Below are 20,087 nucleotides of genomic sequence, written 5' to 3' on the forward strand. Positions count from 1 at the left end.
ATACTTACCATCTGGTTATTTAATAGAATTTCTCACTAAAACACGTAAAACTACTGCAACAACCAGCTTTGCAAATTTTCCTCTACATCAACATCTTCTAAGTGACTATTGAGTCTATTTTACCTCTTTTGCATCGTGTTTCCTCCATGGAGTGAAGAGTCTGGTGGTCTGGTCTGAGCCTACGCTGAGGATGAACTCACCCTCAGGATCCCAGCTCAAGTCCTGGACTGCATTAAAGTGACCCGATATGACAACTCCAGGCCTCCACTGTCCCTGGTCAGACAGCATAACCATTGTCAGTTAACGACTATTAACTTATTTAAATTCCCCTCTACATACACACCACTTCCATGACTGGTATGATTGGCAACTACATGACAGTGGGTGATTATAATTTCAGGTGTTGCTGTCTGAGAAGTCGATCTGCTTTGAAACATCTGAATTGGTTATCAACACCTTCAAGTTTGTGCTAAACTTTAAATTCACCTTCCAAGGCGGCGTAATTGAAATGCAGTTATCTCTAAACTGACGTTGTGACTGCAGACCCCCACTCTTTCTTCGGGACACCCAACAAAGACACACGTGAAGCCAGTCAAATTGAGTGGCAGACAGGAGACTTGGTGTGACTAATACCACTAATCACTGTCTCTCACACAGTGAAGCAATGCACCGAGATCAAATTGTATTTCAAACACACGTAGAATTTCAGTGCTTCAGTAAAAACTTGGACAGCTCTTGTCCAAATGTAAGGTTTCAACGTGTGTATTTTAACTGAACAAACTACAAAAATACACTGATTTAGAAGTTAATTTCACCTCTTTGTCTTGGTCTTTGCACCAGAGATGTAGCGCTCCATGAAAAGCGTGAGCCACGATCATGGAGCCATCCGGACTCATCTGGCAGCCGTAGAAACCCAGAGTGTTGCCACCAACCTCCCCTACACGCACCTGGTGTGAACAAAAAAACATGTTGTGGGGGAAATCATTACTGATCAGCAACTCATCTGCCTTTTCACCACACTTGTATCGGGCATCAGGTGGGTGAAGAACATGTAGTTAATGGGTCAGAGTCCCTACTTGCTGCGGACAAAGATGAAAGCAACCTGTAAAAACATGGAGGTGCATCAACTGCCACATATGGAGAAACTGGGTAAATCGGTTTATATCTGCTTTTTCTGATGATATATTTAGCCTCCTTTTATGCTACAGGACATTCAGACATGCAGAATAATTCTGCAGAACACCTGTGTTTAGTGTAAGCCTACAGGCTCGCAGTTATAGAAAAGAAGAAGAGGAGGAGAAAAAAAAGTTTTCAAATTTGTTCTCAGTCTCCCTTCAAGAATGATTAACTAACAGCTCATAATAATGGTGAATAGAAGCAGAAAAAACAGCAAATTAAGCTGACAAGTCAAATGAGAAATTATGCAAAATGGGACTTATTAGAGCTGAATAAACTGTGTTGTGTTTTTTACACCAAAATACATTTGTCTAATACAAAATGAAAGCAATTGCAGCACAGCATATCACACTAAACAAATAATCATGAAAAATGGCAAAGCCTGAGCACCCAGAAGGATTTACATAAATTGGATTTGGGTGAGAGCTTGTGACCCCTGCGTCACGCTCATAGGGCAGATCATATAGACGGTGAAGGGTGGAGGGACACGGAGGGACCACGAGGTCGGAGCTACCGCTGTGAAACAATCCAATTTAAAACCACCAATAATCACTGCCTCTTAGCTCAGAAAAATAATAGAAAATAAAAACCTTTCAGGATTGAGACCATCTGTCCAATCACAGACACCTTGCTTTTGTGTGTCACGACAATCACTGCCTGGGGAAGAAAGCCCATTTTGATTTAAGTGCAGTTACCAATTACACTGACAAATGAAATTCACTTGTTTAATCTTCGTCTAAGGTCATTCTAACTCACATTAAGTTACTTTAAAGTTCTTTCTAATTCTAGTTCTAAGTTTTTTAACAAAAAGGGAACAAAAAAAGATAAACAAGTACATTTAAAGTAACAGAAGTGTAGGAGGCAACTAAATATGAATAATATTCTTCCATAATGCAAAATAAAAAGCTCCTAATTGGTTCTAAAAATGTAAAAAACTGAATCACAGTCTGTATTCATGCATGCTTTCATTGACATTAATATCCATTGAGAACAGAAATGACATGCTAAAATAGAGAAAACAAGATATTATTAATATCTCATCCTGTTGCTTGCATAACCAGTAGGATTCAGTGCAGGATTATGGGACTAGACAGAAATAACTTGAAGGAGGAAAAAAACGTAGAAATTCATCCACAGGAATTTTTGTTAATGCAAGAAAGAGCTTTTCTAAACATGAGCTGTCAATATTTCAACCTGCAACCAGCTTGTACACGAAAAAAATGTGTTTAGTTCCTGAAAAATAAAGGACATTGCAGGAGAGTAAATCTATACAGCCGCATAAAAAGCCATTTATATTCACAGAGATCGCTTCAAATCATGTCAAAATCCTTCATTCCTATTTACTCACTCTTGCGAGTTTATACTTCAATACTTAACCAGCCAAAGAGAAACTATTTACTCAAGGACAGAGTATTCTGTTGATCAGGCCAACTTCTCACTGAGGAGTTCAAACAATTAAGAGCGTTATCAGACCCCGAGGCCTTGGAGGTAAACTGGGCCCAGAGGGGAGATCCATTCAAATCGATAGCAGCAGAACCAACCCTAGAGAGCGTTACGCTGCTCCCTCAGCCGCACTGAAGACTGTATCCAGATATACGTTATATCTCCTTCATCTTTAATTAGCTTGTGCCTTAAATTATATGGACATTGGCTGTGAGGAAATATGAGAAGGGCTACATTCACACTCAAATTATTCAAATCTGGAACGATATACAGCTTAGCCTTAGCTTTATGTAGAGTGAGAGCATGTTTAGGGACCTGTGGCAGACATAAAAGAACCAACATGCAATAATTAAATGTTAAACAAACACGTTGAAAGGCTTCACACCAACACCCCGGCAGAGGCACACACATCTTTTTTTGTGTCTACTGTATGTGGCAGCAAAGTGGTGTCCTCAATCATCCGGCCTTCTTAGGGAGCTTGCGTTGGTCATCAATGACCTTCAAAATAACGCCTGTCTGCAGGGTGAAACACAGCGGAACTAATGGCAGCAATAAAGGCACGCCTTCACTTTGAATGGCAGCGATCCTCCAGCCATCCAGAGAGAGAGACAGACAGCGAGGAAGGAGGGAGAGAGAGACCGTCAAGTAGAAACATAGATGGTGAGATTGAGAGAGAACGAGATGCAACATTAAGCAGATTGATTTTAAAATTCTGCACACAAGAGCCTGCCGTAAATCATGCAAAAACTCACAGAGGCAAAAAGCCGTCATCTGTCTTGTTTACGAGTGGGGGAACAATATGGATGCACAGCGCGTCTTATCGCTGGCCAGCGGGGGTATGAGGGGGGAATAGAACAAGGACAGCAAAGAAGGGAGGGCATATATCACTCTGAGAAGGAGAGGAACAGGGTGATGGGTGCTGAATGAGCTTAGCCATGCTGAGACAACCCGTACAGTGTGGAGTACAGGTTTTCAAATCAACTTTTCAGGCTGAAATAGTGACCCAGAGTCACACAGAGCCGCAGCCTTCTTTCCCCTCAACTACTCTTGATGTTGAGATGTACAACATTAAGACTTCAACCAAGGATCACTTTTATCATCTACTAATCTGTTGATTTTTAATTTTTTTATTCTTATTCTATTCTTTATTTGTGGTTAATGTGAAAAAGAAAAGTCAAGTAAAAGATTCCCTCAGATAATAGAGATGTCTATTCAAAATGGATTTCAACCTGGATGTTTTTTTCATTTGCTTTCTTGTTTGTTTCTTTCCCATAAGCACTTGATTTTGTTGTTGTATAATTGTAAAAACTGGTGTGAACTCAAGTATTTGTAACTGCCTTCTGTTAATTGTTGCACACTTGAACACAAAAAGGGATTTCCAGGTGTGCATAAGTTCAAAATAAAGTTTACTTGGGTTCGGTTTCCTCTGCACATTAGCATGATGCTCCTCACTGTTTACATTTTCATCTGACATGCATGGTCTTCTTGACTCTTCTCATGGACCCCTGTGCTGCCCACAGTGCCTGTATAAACTTCATTTATAGACACCCTAACTTTATCTGATCTTTACCTGATCTAGCTTCTAATGTTAAATTAAATATTACAAAAAATAAAATCAGGAACAAATGAATTAAATTCAGAGAATAAAATAGTAGATTAACATTATAATGGGGGGTGTACTCTTTTAACTGTTCATTAACATGACCAATAGTACTATGGGTCCCACATAATCATCCGGCCTGGCAATAAAAAACAACATTTTAAAAAATCTGTTGATTTGTCTCAAACAATTAGTAATTGTTGATTAACAGTGATGTGTTCATATTCATTGTGTTGCCAAACCTGCAGCCCAAAACCCTCAAAATGTTCAGCAACTGTTTGGCATCTATCCACCTACCTATCTACCAGCCCGATTCCAAAAAAACTCAGGATCTTGTAGCTCATGCGTGTATTTAAGAGCAACTCAGTGGATCATATAGAGAAACTATTCACTATCTCTCTGTCTCCGTCTATCAATCGATCTAGCCAAGATCCTGTTAGGTTTTAAGACAGTTCTTCAATAAGGGGTTCAGCTGATATTCGCACCAGTAGGTTTGACAGGTCATACAGCTGTGCAGCACTGAGGTCACTTAAGACTGGCGGTATTGAACAAAGGATTTCATATTTGGCAGCTCTGTCTCCTCTCTCCTCATGTCTCTTACTCACATCCTCACTAGGAGATGCCAAGAAGCGAGTGAGGGAATCAAGGAGACACGATAGCATTATGAAAAGGACCCTATCAGTGATGCTGGGTGTGGTCATCATGAAGCAGGTTTGAAACTTTCAGCCAGAGAGGGCAGCAAAACACTGCTTTCCCAGCCTGGAGTCTGGAGTCCTGGAGAGAAAATATTAACCAGTTTTGGTTTGGTGGCTTCTCGATGTGCCACGTGGCCAAGTGACAGTACACAAGCCGAGGTCTGAAAATAGGTTATCTTTCAAACACACAAACACACTGACAAATCCTCCAGGCGTTGTAGTGGCCCACTGTGGTCAGTCTGAGATGTTAATTACCAGTGTGTCTCGTTAGTAAGATGTGCTTTACGCAGCGGTGGGCCCCGGCCACCCCGCTGCTAACCCTGCTCTCCATTAAATCTCACCAATTACTCTAATCAGCGTGAAGAAGTGGAGCACTTCTTTGTAAAAATCGGCTAATTAAGACACACATGGCTGGTCGGTTAGCGCTGCGGAATCTGCTCTGCCAAAAATGTCAACGTCCCGTAGAAAAGCCTTTGTGAGGCCTATTCAGAAAAAAGAAAGCACTCAAAAGGACCAAAGGCCTTTGATTCTGTTGATGGGAGCAAAATGTAAATACAGTTTAATTCATAACATTTCATTGTTGCACATGTGCATCTGTGTGTGTGACTGAGCTTCAGAGGTTAAACTTCCTTTGTAGAAAGGGAACCTGTCAGTTCAAAGGGTTTCTCTCATTTGAAAAAAATAAAATAAAAAACAGGTCAGAAGGAGCAGAAACAGAAGAGGGGAGAGAAATGTACTTTCACATTCAACAAAAAGGTTATTTCAGGTAGGGGGCTTATTTTATTTTATTTCTGGCAGCAAGAAGAAAGGACCTGAGCTGTGGAGGGAGATTGGCCACACCAGACGTGATTTCAAACGCCCACTGCTGCTTTTCATTTCCACTGACCACCTTTGTCTAACAATACCAAGAAGAATGTGTGACAAGAATCGGCACTGGCTCCGGGCCCTAATCATCGTCCCTTTGTCAGAGAGGAGAATCAAGACTTTCATGGTCGCTCCTTTCTCTGGTCTTTGTTGTGGATGTGAATGATGAGATCAAAGGCGCAAAAATGTAACTGATCAAGTGTGGAATCTTTCTCATCACCTCCGAGTGTGATCACACTCAAGGTGCCTGCCACGGCGAGGTGAGCCATTTTTTGTGTGATGGGTTGTACGTGTGTATTTGCGAACCTTGGGATGCAGTCTGTGTTCGAGCATGTCTATGTTTGTATCTGATATTTTTGTAACTCTGCCCATGAGTACGTGTTTCTGTGTTTCTGTCAGGTACGTGGAAAGGTAATCTGAGGTACTCAGGAACCACCTGAGAATTTGGCAGTCATGTGAAAAAAAAAAAGAGAAGCTGTGGGGCAGATGGGCAGAGGACTGCTTTTTCTTCGCTATCCACACTTGTGTTAAATTTAGCCCCATTCTGGCACAACAGCAGCTGTTGGGAGCTCAGAGAGACGAGGCAGAGGGGAGCGGATGGAAAGCAGGAGAGAGATAATATAAGAGACGGAGACAAGACAGGAGGGGAGAAAGTGAGGTAAGTGGTGGAGAAAAAGAGGAGGTGGTGGACAGGAAATGACGGGAGGCAGGAGTGAGGAGTGAAAGTGAAAGACAGATCATGGACTAAAAAAATAATAAGGCAGAGGCTATGGCATGTCTTCCAGAGGCCTCTCCATCCCCTGTCGGATGTGTTGGGGGAATGGGCCGTAAAAGAGGGGGTTCAGTGTGAGTGAGTGATAGAAGGGAAGATGGGGGAGGACAACCTCGGCTTGTCTAAACTCACAGTGGTGCGCCGGGCTCAGCGCCTCTTCATCACTGTCTATCACTTCTATTCCTGACACCTCAATGTCAGGGAGAGTGGAAACCGACGCGGGGGCACTGACAGAAGGGAAGAGAATCCTAGAGGAGGGCTCAAGCTCCAGATCATGTCAAGAGCTACTGAAAGGGAAGCTAGCAGAAATAGAGTGGGAAATTGGTGTGTGGGTCTGTGCGCAAACCCTGTGTTCCCTACAGAGAGTGATGGATACCGTGTCTGTGTGAGCTCTGTGTATCTGCATGCACGCTCCTTATCCTCAAGTATGAATCACTCACCTGCTCCACCCAGACTCCAGATCCCTCCTCAGGAGCCCAGAGGATCATGGTTTTGTCCATGGAGGCAGAGAGCAGACTGAGAGGCTGTTGCAGCTCACCACCTGCAGGGGGAGACAAGGAGACACTGGAAAACCCATACTGGAGCCTGACTGGAGTCAATAATCAATTACTAGGCCAGTGGTTTTAGGATCTTCTACATTTATTTTTGCAAGACTCACTTGTGTTTGCAATTTTTTGTTTGTTTTATTTCCTAGCTGAAATATTTCCAGCAAGGGACTACTGGTTTTGTACTATATTCTATTATATTTTAGGGAATAAAAAGAAGTCCTATGTGCCCAAAAACTATATATATTATTTAAAAAATGGCTGCAACTCAGAAACTACAAGGAGCACAATCAAGTGTTGGATATGAATGAACTCATAACAAGTTGAATATCTAAGATATGGACACAAATGCAGTGGACGGAAAAAAATTATTAGGTGAAATACTTTAAAAAATGTTATAAGGATGCATCAAATGGAGTGCTTCCTACACGTGTTTACTGTTTTTTTTTTTAAAAAAGAGAGAAAAAAAGAAAAATCAAGGTGTGGTCTTCCCAAACACAGTGGGAGCTGCTGTAAGACTATCTTCTCTACAAAGTGCAACAGTATTAAATTTTGGGGATTTATGAAGGTATATTTTGGATTATAATATAACATGGTATCATGTCATAAAAACAATTACATTTTGGCAACACTTTATATAAATGTGCATATATTCACCATTAACTAGTTGCATATTTACATGCATATTAGTACCATATTTACTTTTTATTATCATTATAAAGCACTTATTAATGCCTCTATTCTATACCAGGCCATAAACAAAGAGTTTTCTCCCAATAATTACTGCTCATTGATAGTAAGTAAGGAGGAGTCATAAATGAGACTAATAAAGAGCCAATATGCTACTAGTATGCATGCTATTAAACAGCTTGTTAATGGTGAATAAGTGTAGTTTAATATAAAGTGAAATCGTTATTTTCAATATTTAGCATAATAACTGCCACTAGCTTTCTCCACCCTTATTCAGCAGCTTTACTTACTCAAAGTATCCAAACACAACAATGTGTGATGTACACAAAAGCTGCGAAAGGTGTGAAGTTATCTTGAAGTAATAAGCTTTTAAGGCAACCAGAGTTTAAAGAGAAGATTTAGCACATCCATCAGACTTTTCTCTTGAGAGCTAATTAAGCCAATAACTTTTTGCACCCATTTTTCCTTTTCCCTTTGAAATTGTCACCGTGTCTTTGCTGCTTTTTGTAAACAACAGCATGGTTAGACAAAGGGAGGGAAACAATGTCTCTGAGCTTAGCATGCGAGCCCATTAACTTCCAGAGGCTGTAGGAACAGGATAATTGACTAAAATGTTTAGAGGTAAATATGTCAGGTTTGATTCACAAACACTACTAAGAGGTTTTGCAGCAGCTCTCTGCCAATTATTTGAAACTTTTGTGAGAAAGGACCACTCCTTTCCCAGGTATTTAATAAGGTACCTTTGTACAGAGGAGGCTGCCAGTGGACTCCATAGACCCAGTTCTCATGGCCTGCCAGGACCGTCTCAAGGGACACGGCAAACACAGAGGACAAGTCTGCAGCAGGAATATAAAGATACAGTTTTATGAACAAAGGGAATGCAGCTGATTAACTGAGTAGGTATACATTTTTATAGCCAACTCTATGTCATATAAATGTTCAATGAAAAATCTGATAAGCATATGTCTACTGATAAAAGTAAACATGCATAAAACAGGAGCACTTGGTTCTTTATAGAGGTCGGTAACCACCATGTGCCATTATACCATCAAAAAGCAAGTCTATTCATTTGGTTAATTAGCACTCCTTTTATAAATCAGGCCTGTGTGGCCCGCTCACCTCTCTCCTTCACTTCAAAAACATCCTCTTTCATTTTGATGATGGTGTGATCGTCCTCTACGTGGGCGTCTGTCCCAGACTTGGCACACAGCCTCCACACTCTGATGAGGCAGTCCTGGGAACAGCTGGCTAATAACAGCTCCCCACCTGAACGAGTCAGAGAGAGAACACGGAAACCTTCCTGACTGAAAGACATTTTATATCAGCTCTTAAAATCCCCTATAACAGAATTTATCATCACTGACTTTGTACTATTTACTCTCCTGTGGTGCTATAGTATTACCAAATATTATTACTGTTGTGGTGTTTAGCAATACTTTGGGAACAGTCATATTTTCCTCAAAGTGTAGCAGAGCTTAATAATATTTAAGTTATAATATTCAACATTTCCACATTGAAATGTCTAAAAAAAAAAGAAGAAACTAGACCTATAATTTTTTTTATTGTGTACTTATTATATATTTTTATGTTTCCAACATTAATCAAATGTAAATAACGCTAAACATTATTTAATAGTATTTATATTATTCGTTTTATGATATTAAAGAATATATATTTTAAAATACTTTAAATATTACTTAAGAATATTTCATAGAATTATTGTTATTTGTTTAATACAGTTTCATCATATATAATTTATTATTAATTTATTATTATTTATCATCAGTGAAAAATTGGTGCACTATCCACACCAAAAAAATTTTTTTTTTTTCAAACTCAAATATTCACTTTTCTGGCCGCAATATCTGTAATGTGACTTCTTTCCCTCTTAAATAATCTACTTTACAACTTCATCATTAAATTTGTCTTTTATTGTTCTGACTGAGAGAACAGCAGAAATGACATACTGTGTGTTTAACTAAAGTTTAATGCAATTACAATGAGAAATAATTGCGCCAAGTTGGAGAATTTTGTACTAAAACTAAGAAGCAACTTTTCTGACTTGCATCCAAGAATACCAAGTTTGTTCTGTGGTATTTTTAATGAGCATTACAGCCTCACCTAGCAAGTCCATAGGCTGTCGTCTTGCCAGTTGTCTTCAGTTATTTGTTAGAAGTGTTATAGAAGAAAAGCTGCTGACTGTGACATGGCCAGTGAGACAGCAGGAGTACTGACCAAATAGACACAGACAGGTGGTAAATAAAGCACAAGCCACCATCTCCAAGTGCTCCCGTCTGTCACATTATGCGTTTAAGGTTTAGTCCGATGGCCACTGGCCCAGTTTTGACTCTGCCAAGATAAACAGACGTATTAAAAATTCCTCTGTGGCCTCCTAAGGCCTGCAGAGTGCTGGGAGAGGCAGGAGGGAAGCCATCACTGTTCGTCAATCGCAACGTAATGACACTGATGATGATGACAATGATTGTTTGTTTCGCTACTTGCCTGAAACTCTGTCCAAAATACTTACAATGGTGAGTGTCTGGAGCCTGTCAGACTTTTTTTTTTTTTTTTTTTATGGAGCATTGTTTTTTAATAGTTGTGACAAAGTAAATTTCCCACAGGCAACAAATAAAGTTCAGGCTTGAACTTCACTTTAATCATGAGTGTCAATCAAGAGTCTTACAACTGAAATGCAAGTAAATTAAATTGTCAAACATCCAAATAAATCAGTATAAAAATGTACCAATTCCTATGTGCACCGTCCAATGTAACTGAGTCACGACTAGTTTATTGTATTATAAAACAGAAAATTAAAATATAAAATTATGACCATAATAATTAAACCAATAAGCCTTCATGAATCGGAGTCACATAACCAGGCACGTTCACCAGATGTGTCAGAGGCTACTTTTTTTTGTTTACTGCTGAGTCAGCAAATATCAAAACAAGTTAATCACTGTCAGTGAATGGTTTAAGTCACTGTTCACCAACGTGCGGGAGAGAGGCAAACAGATGTGTGTTGCTAAAACTCCCACGATGCAACACCCGTAAGCTCCGTTTTACACACAGCTGGTTTGGTGTCGCAGCCAAAACTACACGAGCGACACTCTCAAGTGTTTCAGCTACAGATTGGCTAACTGTGAAAGAACAAATGATAAAAAAGATCAGTTTGCGGATGGGAGGAAACACCCATGCAGAACTGATTACATTAGTAATGTTCCAAACTGTGAACAGCTACAGGCGACATCACTGATAAGAAGAACAACTGGCAACATGTGATGACAAACATGCATCATATTATAGATCACCTTATTCTGGTTTATCCTTCTGTGATGATGTAGAATTAAGGAGTGACTGTACAGGATAATAATAATAATGATGATGATGCACTTTAAACTAGCGACATGAGATCCATGTGTTTTTTTAAGCCAGTTTGGTGGTGCTAAGGCAAAATGGTGACCTGATACAGAGACAGGGTTTTAAAAAACATTTTTGTGACCCGTGGCTCATGCAAAAAGCCATCTTTCTGATTTTTTTTCTTGATTAAACCATGCAAAAGAACGGTAAGAAAGGACTCTCTCTGCTAAACCCAAACCCTCCAGCAAAATCTAACATTCATCCTTGTGCTGATTTTATTCTTTTATTCTTATGCTACTAAGATTGATGGAAAGGAAATCGTGATTTTGAAAATACAGTAAGATAAAGATAGAAACACAAAAACAGAAAATAGCATCATGCTCTGAATGCCAGTGTTTAACAGCTATGATAAACTGCACCTCTAGTGCTGCAATTTGCCATCTGCCAAGTCATAAAAGAACAGAATGATTTATGTAACTACTATCACAGTGGAGGAGAGGGTTTTGTCATTCCTATGGGGATATTTCATATAAACAAACTTCTCTTTGTCTCTTTGCTGGCTCGTAGCTTGGCAGCGTGGAGTAGGTCATAGACTGTGAGTGGGAAGGAGACACTGGTGGAGAGGGCTGGTTAAGGAGATTAAATAGCTTTTACACAGTCAGAACAGTGCAGTAATGAAGAGCCCTTGAAGAGGGTTACACAATTAGTAGAGCTTGGATTGGATCCATGCATTGCCATGTCCTATCACAATACTGTGAATAGCACACTGGTTGTTGAAGCTGGACTCAAAATAACTGGCTGTGCCTTGTTCGATTTCTCTATCGACCTATATGAGAAATTGTCTTTTGTCTTGTTGTTTTTGCTTGGAGGCTTTCAAGTAAGGTCAAAATGTACTAATGTGTATTTAATCAAATGGGTGGAAGGCTGTGACCGGAAATCTCCTCCTTCCTCTCAGCATTCAGCCAATCACGTTATCTGACTCTTTCAAAGCCTGATTTTATCCCGTTTGCAGACTTGATTAAGATAAACCAAAGACCCACAAGCAGAAGCTTTTAAACCTTCAGAACATCACTATATCAGAAACTAGAGTTACCGCCTTGCAGCTGGAAATCTCGCCAACCAATCGAGTTTACATCCATGTTTGTCCAGACTCATGTGGCCATGATGGAAAACAATGCTTCAAATAAGGATGTTCCTGCAAAGAAGCTACAAATTCTAATAGGTGGATGCTTCACACACATCTTCATCACAGCAGAACAGAAGATCTATATCAACCACAGTTTTAACCCTTTATCAGGCAAAGAACTATATTTGGTAACTTCAGGTAATATTTCGAGAAAAAAGTTGCAAATTTACTCGATTAAAGTGGCAAATCTACAAGAAAAAAAGTCGGAGATTTCAGAGATTTAAAATGGCCAATCTGTGCGAAAAAAGTCGGAGATTTACGAAACTTTTTTCTCCCAGATTCACCACTTTAAATCTCATAAATCTGCGCATTTTGTTCTTGTAGATTTGCCCCTTTAATCTCGTAAACTTTTTTCTCAAAATATTATTTTCGTATGGGTTTTTTTTACACATTCTGGCAGTATGTAATATCCTCCAATATTCTCTAGGGTTGAAATTTGGAATTTGCAAGTATTTCAATGAGTGCCCTATTAAGGGTTAAAGTGGTGAATCTGGGAGAAAAAAGTTGCTTTTCCCCCACTTTTTTCTCATAAATCTGCAACTTTTTTCTTGTAGATTTGCCACTTTAATCTAGTAAATTTACCAAAAAGAGTTCTTTGCCTGATAAAGGGTTACATTTTTACCCTGGGCTTTCTGGTTGACAGTAAGGTTTTGTTGTTTTTTCACCAAATCACAGAGCCCTGCCTACATATTGCATGTTTATCTGGTTGAGTCAAGTGGGGTGTGCAAGCATGCTGTGATAGTAAGTAACTGCTAATTTTCTCTATATCTTGTCGATTGTAATTTGTACGTAGTGTATGTTTTGGCATCTAAAATCCAATAAAAACATCTGAACAGTAACACTGTAATTACTCCAGACAGTAGCGCTCACCTAGACGTGTCCAGGCCACTCCACGAACCCAGTCTTCATGTCCTTGCAGTGACATGGCTTTCTGGAGCTGTTGTAGAGCAATTAAGAAAAAAAGTTAAATGTTACCGTCATATTTTAGTAATTAAATTCAAACATGAACGAGCTGCCCTGACAGGCTATAAGTCTGAACTCACCTCTCCGTTAGACAGCACATACAGATGCACCTGAGAGTTATCACCCCCACAGGCCAGTATGGGAACTGTGAGAACAGAAGGTTAGGTCTTCATACACACATGGCAGGTTGCATACATTACATCTAGATCTAAACAAGAGCGAGGTGGAAGGGAAGGATGAAGCGCTGCGTCAACAGACAAAAGGCATGTAAAACAGAGAGGCGAAATGACACGAGACACTTCAAACGCAGGCTGCATTTGGAATATGACATTTGTTACAGGCACTAAAGCAGTGGTGCAAATTGAGATGGATGACATGAGAGGGAAAATATCTCTGCGTGTGTGTGTGTGTGAGTGAGTGAGTGTGTGTGTGGCACACAACTTAAAGGATGTCTAAGTAGGAACAGCTTAGGCTTACCTCTGCTGCCTGGCAACAGTGCCAGAGAGACATCCATCATGAAACTGCTGCCGAATGATAAGGTATGGAGGCACTCAGCTGGGGAGCACACATGCACATGGAATTAAACTTTGTGATGACCTACAGGTAGAACTGCTGACTAAAAAAATATCTATTATGTTAAACTATAAAGCTAAAGTTGAATGTGGAAAACACTGTTTGACTGTTAGAAAAATGTGCCAAAAGACATTTTTTCCCCTTAATGTGTAAAGGCCAAGGGTCTGTCAAGCTGTCACAGTCCAACATTACATGGCTAGTATTTTTATCTGGGAAAACACCCCGAGGTGACGCCCAGTCTGCATACACACACGCTTAATTTCCACGTCTGTCAAGCAGCATCAGTGTTCATCTGCACTGACAGGTGGACAGAAACGTTCAGCAAAGGGAAGCTGTTAAGGGTGACAGCTTAGAAAAAAGAAAAATAGATATGGATGGCAGCTTGGAATACCACTGATATTTAACTATGTGAGGAAATTAAAGCAATTTTACCCTCAATTCATCCATCATATTGCACTTTTAAGATAATAAAAACATTTTAAGATAATATTAAACAGTTGTACAAAAAATTTTAAAAATTTTATCCTAAAAAACATCAGTTGTTTAACCATATTTGCCTAAAAGTTAAGAGATCTTTAAACTGAGACAGTCTATTTTGAGTGTAAGTGAAAATAAAGACACAATGTCAAGGATGTGATTCTCCATAAACAGTTGTGCAGCACTGCAGAGGTGAGGCAAAGGATTGTACTGTTGGTAAACACTGCCCTGTCCTCTAGCAGCCACTAGGGGGCAGATAGTCTAACTTCAAATTCATTAATAATATTGATTATTTATTCATCAAGTAATATTTTTTGTTACTTTCCTGAGGCCTGTGTAAGCAGTTTATGAGGTTATGAAATGATTACTTGGAAGCAAACACAATTTTTACCATCTTTTGGATTTTTATGTATTATTTTTGCTTTTATCTTTAGGAACACAGTATAGTTTGACCTATTCCTGCACCTTGTGAAGAGGGGTATAAAGTATATAATGCTTTATATTAAAACAGTCACTAATAAAAAGGATTGGGAATCATACACATTAACAACAAGAAATCCCACCAAACTTGTTTTGCCTTCTACAATATTATTATTGCAACAAAGTACTCTAACACAACAATAACTCCAGAGGCTGAACCAAAAACCGACTGCAAGTGTATTATACCGTCTTTGGCTTCATTGCAGAGCCACAGTCTGACTGTGGAGTCGGATGCTGAGGAGGCCACCAGGATCTGTGAGTCCTCCACGTAGATGGCATCCACTGCACAAACTGGACCAGTGTGGCCTTTACACTCCACTGACTGGATGAACTGGAAACAACAGTACGAATTTAAGAAGACAGGAAAAAGTGAGAGAAATTCTGTCTGGTGAAACAGATGGTTACCTTTCCATTTTGAGCCTTCCAGACGATGAGGTGATTGTCTGAGCCTCCTGAGACAAGATGACTTTCTGGAGCTGCAACAACAAAAACAACACATTTTAGCAAAGATACACTACAGTATATGGCTTAGAGTAACTTTTGTGCACATTTGGATTAGGGCTTTTTTTTAATGGTTATATTTTTGTTACAATGTTACAATGACAAAAGCAGGCAGAAAACAACATAAGTAAATGCCATGGGTTACGTTTGAATCCAATAAGACATATTTGGAGGCAGTTGTTTAAGTAATTTTAATATAAAAATGTTTGAGATAGAATCTACTTTTTTTGATCACATTAAATATAATCTTTATGTGTATGTAATTCTAAATCAAGAGAATTTTGAATGAATCCAAAACAATAGAATTAGTCCGTTTTTAATTGACAGGCACTTCCTGTTAAGTTGTTATTAACTCAACTTGTAACGTAGTTAGATTAATAATATTGCGTGCAATCTGTTGCCTCAATTTTATTGAGTAGCTATTGTTTACCTTTTTTTACACTGTCGTGGCGGAGGAGCCATTGGGGGTCACCTACGGTCTGACTTCGTTGGTGCGCCTTCTAGTGGAACCCTCCAGTAACACGTGTTGTGCACAAACAAGTCGGTTCACATCGCAGCAGGTTGTGTGAGCTAAACTGTGAGAACCATGTATCTCTAAAATATTAAAGTCAACCTTGGAGCCTAAAAAAAGCCCAATTTTCAGCTTTGTGACGATACATTTTCCATCTGATCTAAGATTCTTTTAAATGGTTTATTTATCTAAAGGAGTAGGGGAATTCCCTTAACTCATGAAAGGAACCCTTTCAGCCCATCAACAGATTATTTGTTTTCACTGGACAGAAAGAGTATGGACCTTTGTCATCTGAAAAGTAACAGTAACTGACGGATAAATGTAGTGCGGTGGTGGAATGTAACCAAGTACATTTACTCAATTACTGTACAATGTTGAGGTACTTCTACTTTACTTACAGTATCTCCATTTTATGTAACTTTATACTTCTACTTCACTAAATTTTAGAGGCAAATATTGTACGTCTTTTATTGTACACTACATTAAGCTGCCAGCTTTAGTTACTTTTGAGGTGAAGATTTAACATGAAAAAATATGATCAATTGCAAATGATTATGCATGCTTATAAATTCAATCACATGACTGTATATTAAGTAGTTCAAATTAGCCCTACCTTGACTAAGGTTATAATAGAGTACTTTTACTTTTGATAGTTTAAGTACATTTTGAATGCAGGACTTTAACTTGTAATGGAGTCATTTCACAGTGTGGTATTAGTACTTTTACTTAAGTAAGGGACCTGAATACTTTTCCACCACTGATGTAGAGTAATAAGTGCAATATTTAGCCCTGAGACGTAGTGAAGTAGAAGCTGCATAAAAGGCAAATAATCCAATAAAGTAAGTACAGAAGTACAGTACTTGAGTAAATTCACTTAATTACACTCCCCCACTGTGAACAATATGTAATGTCTATGTGTCCACATATTTGGACAATATTACCGAAGAGGATTGGGGCCAGGTAGGAGAAAAAAATAAATGCAGTTTGAGCAAAAAAAGGTTGAAATTACCAGAATAAAATTGAAATATCAAAAATAAAGTCAACTTTTTTGTGTTATTCACTAATTGTCCCGTGTAAATAAGTCATCAGAGGAACATTGTTTTCTATCTGAACAGTTACTGTGAGCTACAACCTGATTTTCATCAGTCAGAAAATGAGCAATCATAATATTTAAGGTGACACATAAATTAGATATTCTTGGTAGAAGCCGCTACAATGACTGTTTTGGGAAAATCTGCTTTTATGTTATTTATTAGATTTTTTTAAGACATATATTAGACGTATTGACAAAAAGCAGGTTGTAACTTGCAGTTTACTTTAAGATAAGATAAGATAAGATATGACTTTATTCATCCCGCAGTGGGGAAATTTAGTTGTCACAGCAGCTCAAGGTACAGGCACATAGATATGGAAGATCCAAAAAATAGAAAAAATAACACATATACATACATTCTATACATACATTTCTGCTATTTGGAATTTAATATTCATTTTTTGTTTTTGTTTTCCTCAGAGTACTTTGCATTTTTACAGATATTGCACATTGGAAAAATATATTTTAGCATGTTAAATAGATTAAATAGGTTGTTGCATGTAGTAGTATGAGCAGCAATGAATAAATATGTTTTATATGAGATATACAATATAGGAAAAATACAGAAGGCCTATTGTAGGCCTAATGAGGGATGTAAGAGCATATTTACCAAACTCAAAAAGTGACTTTTTTCCCTCCCTTTTCTCCCCTTTCTCAACATTGTATTTCAACTTTTTTTTTCTCGAAGTGAAGAATGATTTTTTTCTCCTCCTCTTATTTTTTACCTTCTCCTACCTGGCCCTACTCCTCTTCCGTGCCTCATAGTGTAAACACCTTAATAAGGTTTAGAAATTCCCCTACTCCTTTAGATAAATAAACAATTTAAAAGAATCTTAGATCAGATGGAAAATGTATCGTCACAAAGCTGAAAATTGGGCTTTTTTTAGGCTCCAAGGTTGACTTTAATATTTTAGAGATACATGGTTCTCACAGTTTAGCTCACACAACCTGCTGCGATGTGAACCGACTTGTTTGTGCACAACACGTGTTACTGGAGGGCTCCACTAGAAGGCGCACCAAAGAAGTCAGACCGTAGGTGACCCCCAATGGCTCCTCCGCCACTACACTGTAAAAAAAGATAAACAATAGCTACTCAATAAAATTGAGGCAACAGATTGCACGCAATATTATTAATTCAATCTAACTATGTTACAAGTTGAGTTAATAACAACTTAATAACAACTCTATTATAAGGTTTTTAATATGTTGGACTTTTCGCTGCCTGTTTATTGTTATTGTTCGTCTGTCTTGTAACTTTTGACGTGTGCTGCTGCCTTCTTGGCCAGGTCACCCTTGTAAAAGAGGTCTCGATCTCAATGGGTTTTTTTTATCTGGTTAAATAAAGGTTAAATGAAAAAAATGAAAAGAAATGACTCACCACAGTCCTCCCTGTGGACCCACTGCACAGCGTTCACTCTTCCTTTGTGTCCATTCAGCGTAGCGACAACTCTTCTCTCCTGAGTTAAAAACCAAACAGTGTTTTTATTAAGTTAACAAACAAAGTAAATGTTTAATTACAGCCGCGGGATGCTCGGTCATGACAACACCGACAACTAACTTCACAGGATAAATTAGACAGATTTTACTACCTGCGGGTCGTACAGAGCTACGGAGGTACATGTCCCAAAGGCAATGGTCCCCCCACGACCCCAAGAAACAATATTTGGAGTCCTGTTTGCACAACAAGCAACATGGCATGTTTCAATTACGGGCGCTGCCATCTTGAACGCCGAAGTTGTTGTGGTGTTGCATTAAATGTGGCTGTAGTGAAACCGAGCCAAGCGAACAAACGTTCCGCATCCAAACCTCCACAGTCAGGCCGGCCGGAGACTTTAATGATGATGTGGTTTTAGAAACGTTTTTATAGAAACTTATAGAAATTTTCTTTATTATTTCTAGTGCGTTAAAAAAAATTAAATGTCCGTAATAAACAAACATAAATACGTTTGAACTCACTGAAGTGCACTACTGAGAAATATCCACTAGGTGGCGTACGTCCATCACAAAATCCAGAGACACTACACCAATTAAAAAATGATAAAAAATGACCTCATTGATTGGTAATTTCTTGCTTATGGTTTTTTTAACCAGCTCTATAGATCAACTTGGCCTTGGCAGAGCACCCCAACTCCCAGCAGTTCTGGGAGATTGACTGAATTTTGAGGATTATATGATTTAATTTGCTTGAAATGAGAAAGGGTGATATTGGGATGATTTTTTCTTTTCTTTAACCCCCCTACAGGGAGCCAAAGGTCAGACCAAAATAGAGCTGGTGGGGATTTATTGCCTTATCTGGAGATGTGGATGGATGCTTGAGGATTTGAACATTGGTTTTCTGGCTGAAGTTTGGTCCCTAAATTCATTAAACTGCTCCCACCACACAGTCACTAAATGGCATTGAAGACAACCCATGTATTTATTGAACAATAAACAAGTAGGAAAAAGCAATACCATTGAACTGTGATTGCAGGCGTGATTGATGCTTGGACGGATCATTGAATGGGCCAACCAGGCACCGGCCCAGGGGCCCAAAGTGTCAGGGCAGAAAACAAGACACAAAACAACAACAAAAAGACTCAAACCAGCTGCATATCTTTATGTTTTGATCATATATAGAAAAGGTGCTGGGGTCTTTTTTGCATGTCTGCCATCATCTCATACTTAGTGTATCCACCAGGTTATGTGTAGTTCTTTAGGTTGACCTATTCAAACGCAATTCAACACATTTTACAAAAGTCAAATTTTTAGTAATGTTTTCCCAGGGTCTAAGCCAGAGCAGAAACAGATTTATAAAACATGTAAACCAAATGGTTGATGACATTTTGCATTATTTTGAAATTGATTCAACAATCAAGATGCCACAGTATGCACACACCGCTCTGTCGGACTGCATTATCCCTTAGCAAGAAGAAACTGAGGGTGACTGGTCGCAGCTGAGCTAGCTGCCAGCCAGACAGCCTTGCTTGTTAAAAAAAAAGCCCTTGGGCCTTATGGATTTCAAAGGTTGAGGCGACAGTTTTGTCACAGGGAGTTTCTAGGCACTCACTTGACAAGATCAGGCGGAAAATGTGATGGCATCTGTGAACCCTAGAGATGATATAATAAATGACAACGGAGCAAAGACGAACAGGGATAGAGCCGTATTATGTGAGGAAGTGAGA

General features: G+C 39.0%; 1 protein-coding gene across 2 annotated transcripts in view; it reads right to left on the bottom strand.

The window, feature by feature from the left end:
• elp2 (elongator acetyltransferase complex subunit 2) overlaps positions 1-18,671 on the bottom strand; it is a 32,498-nt gene extending 13,827 nt beyond the window's left edge. Inside the window, exons 1-12 of one of the 2 annotated variants that reach the window (XM_059350612.1) lie at positions 18,516-18,671; positions 18,305-18,383; positions 15,227-15,297; positions 15,008-15,152; positions 13,769-13,846; positions 13,372-13,436; positions 13,199-13,265; positions 8,905-9,051; positions 8,526-8,621; positions 6,991-7,091; positions 816-947; positions 124-267 (exon numbers count right to left, since the gene is read on the bottom strand). In XM_059350612.1, the coding sequence (XP_059206595.1) occupies positions 124-267; positions 816-947; positions 6,991-7,091; positions 8,526-8,621; positions 8,905-9,051; positions 13,199-13,265; positions 13,372-13,436; positions 13,769-13,846; positions 15,008-15,152; positions 15,227-15,297; positions 18,305-18,383; positions 18,516-18,647 (1,257 nt within the window). In that variant the 5' untranslated portion in view covers positions 18,648-18,671. Of the gene's footprint in view, positions 1-123; positions 274-815; positions 948-6,990; positions 7,092-8,525; positions 8,622-8,904; positions 9,052-13,198; positions 13,266-13,371; positions 13,437-13,768; positions 13,847-15,007; positions 15,153-15,226; positions 15,298-18,304; positions 18,384-18,515 lie in introns of both variants that reach the window. The other variant, XM_059350611.1, reaches the window with a different exon arrangement.
• Positions 18,672-20,087: the final 1,416 nt, after the last annotated feature.

Source organism: Centropristis striata, chromosome 14 (genome assembly GCF_030273125.1).
Source record: "Centropristis striata isolate RG_2023a ecotype Rhode Island chromosome 14, C.striata_1.0, whole genome shotgun sequence".
Taxonomy (NCBI): Eukaryota; Metazoa; Chordata; class Actinopteri; order Perciformes; family Serranidae; genus Centropristis; species Centropristis striata.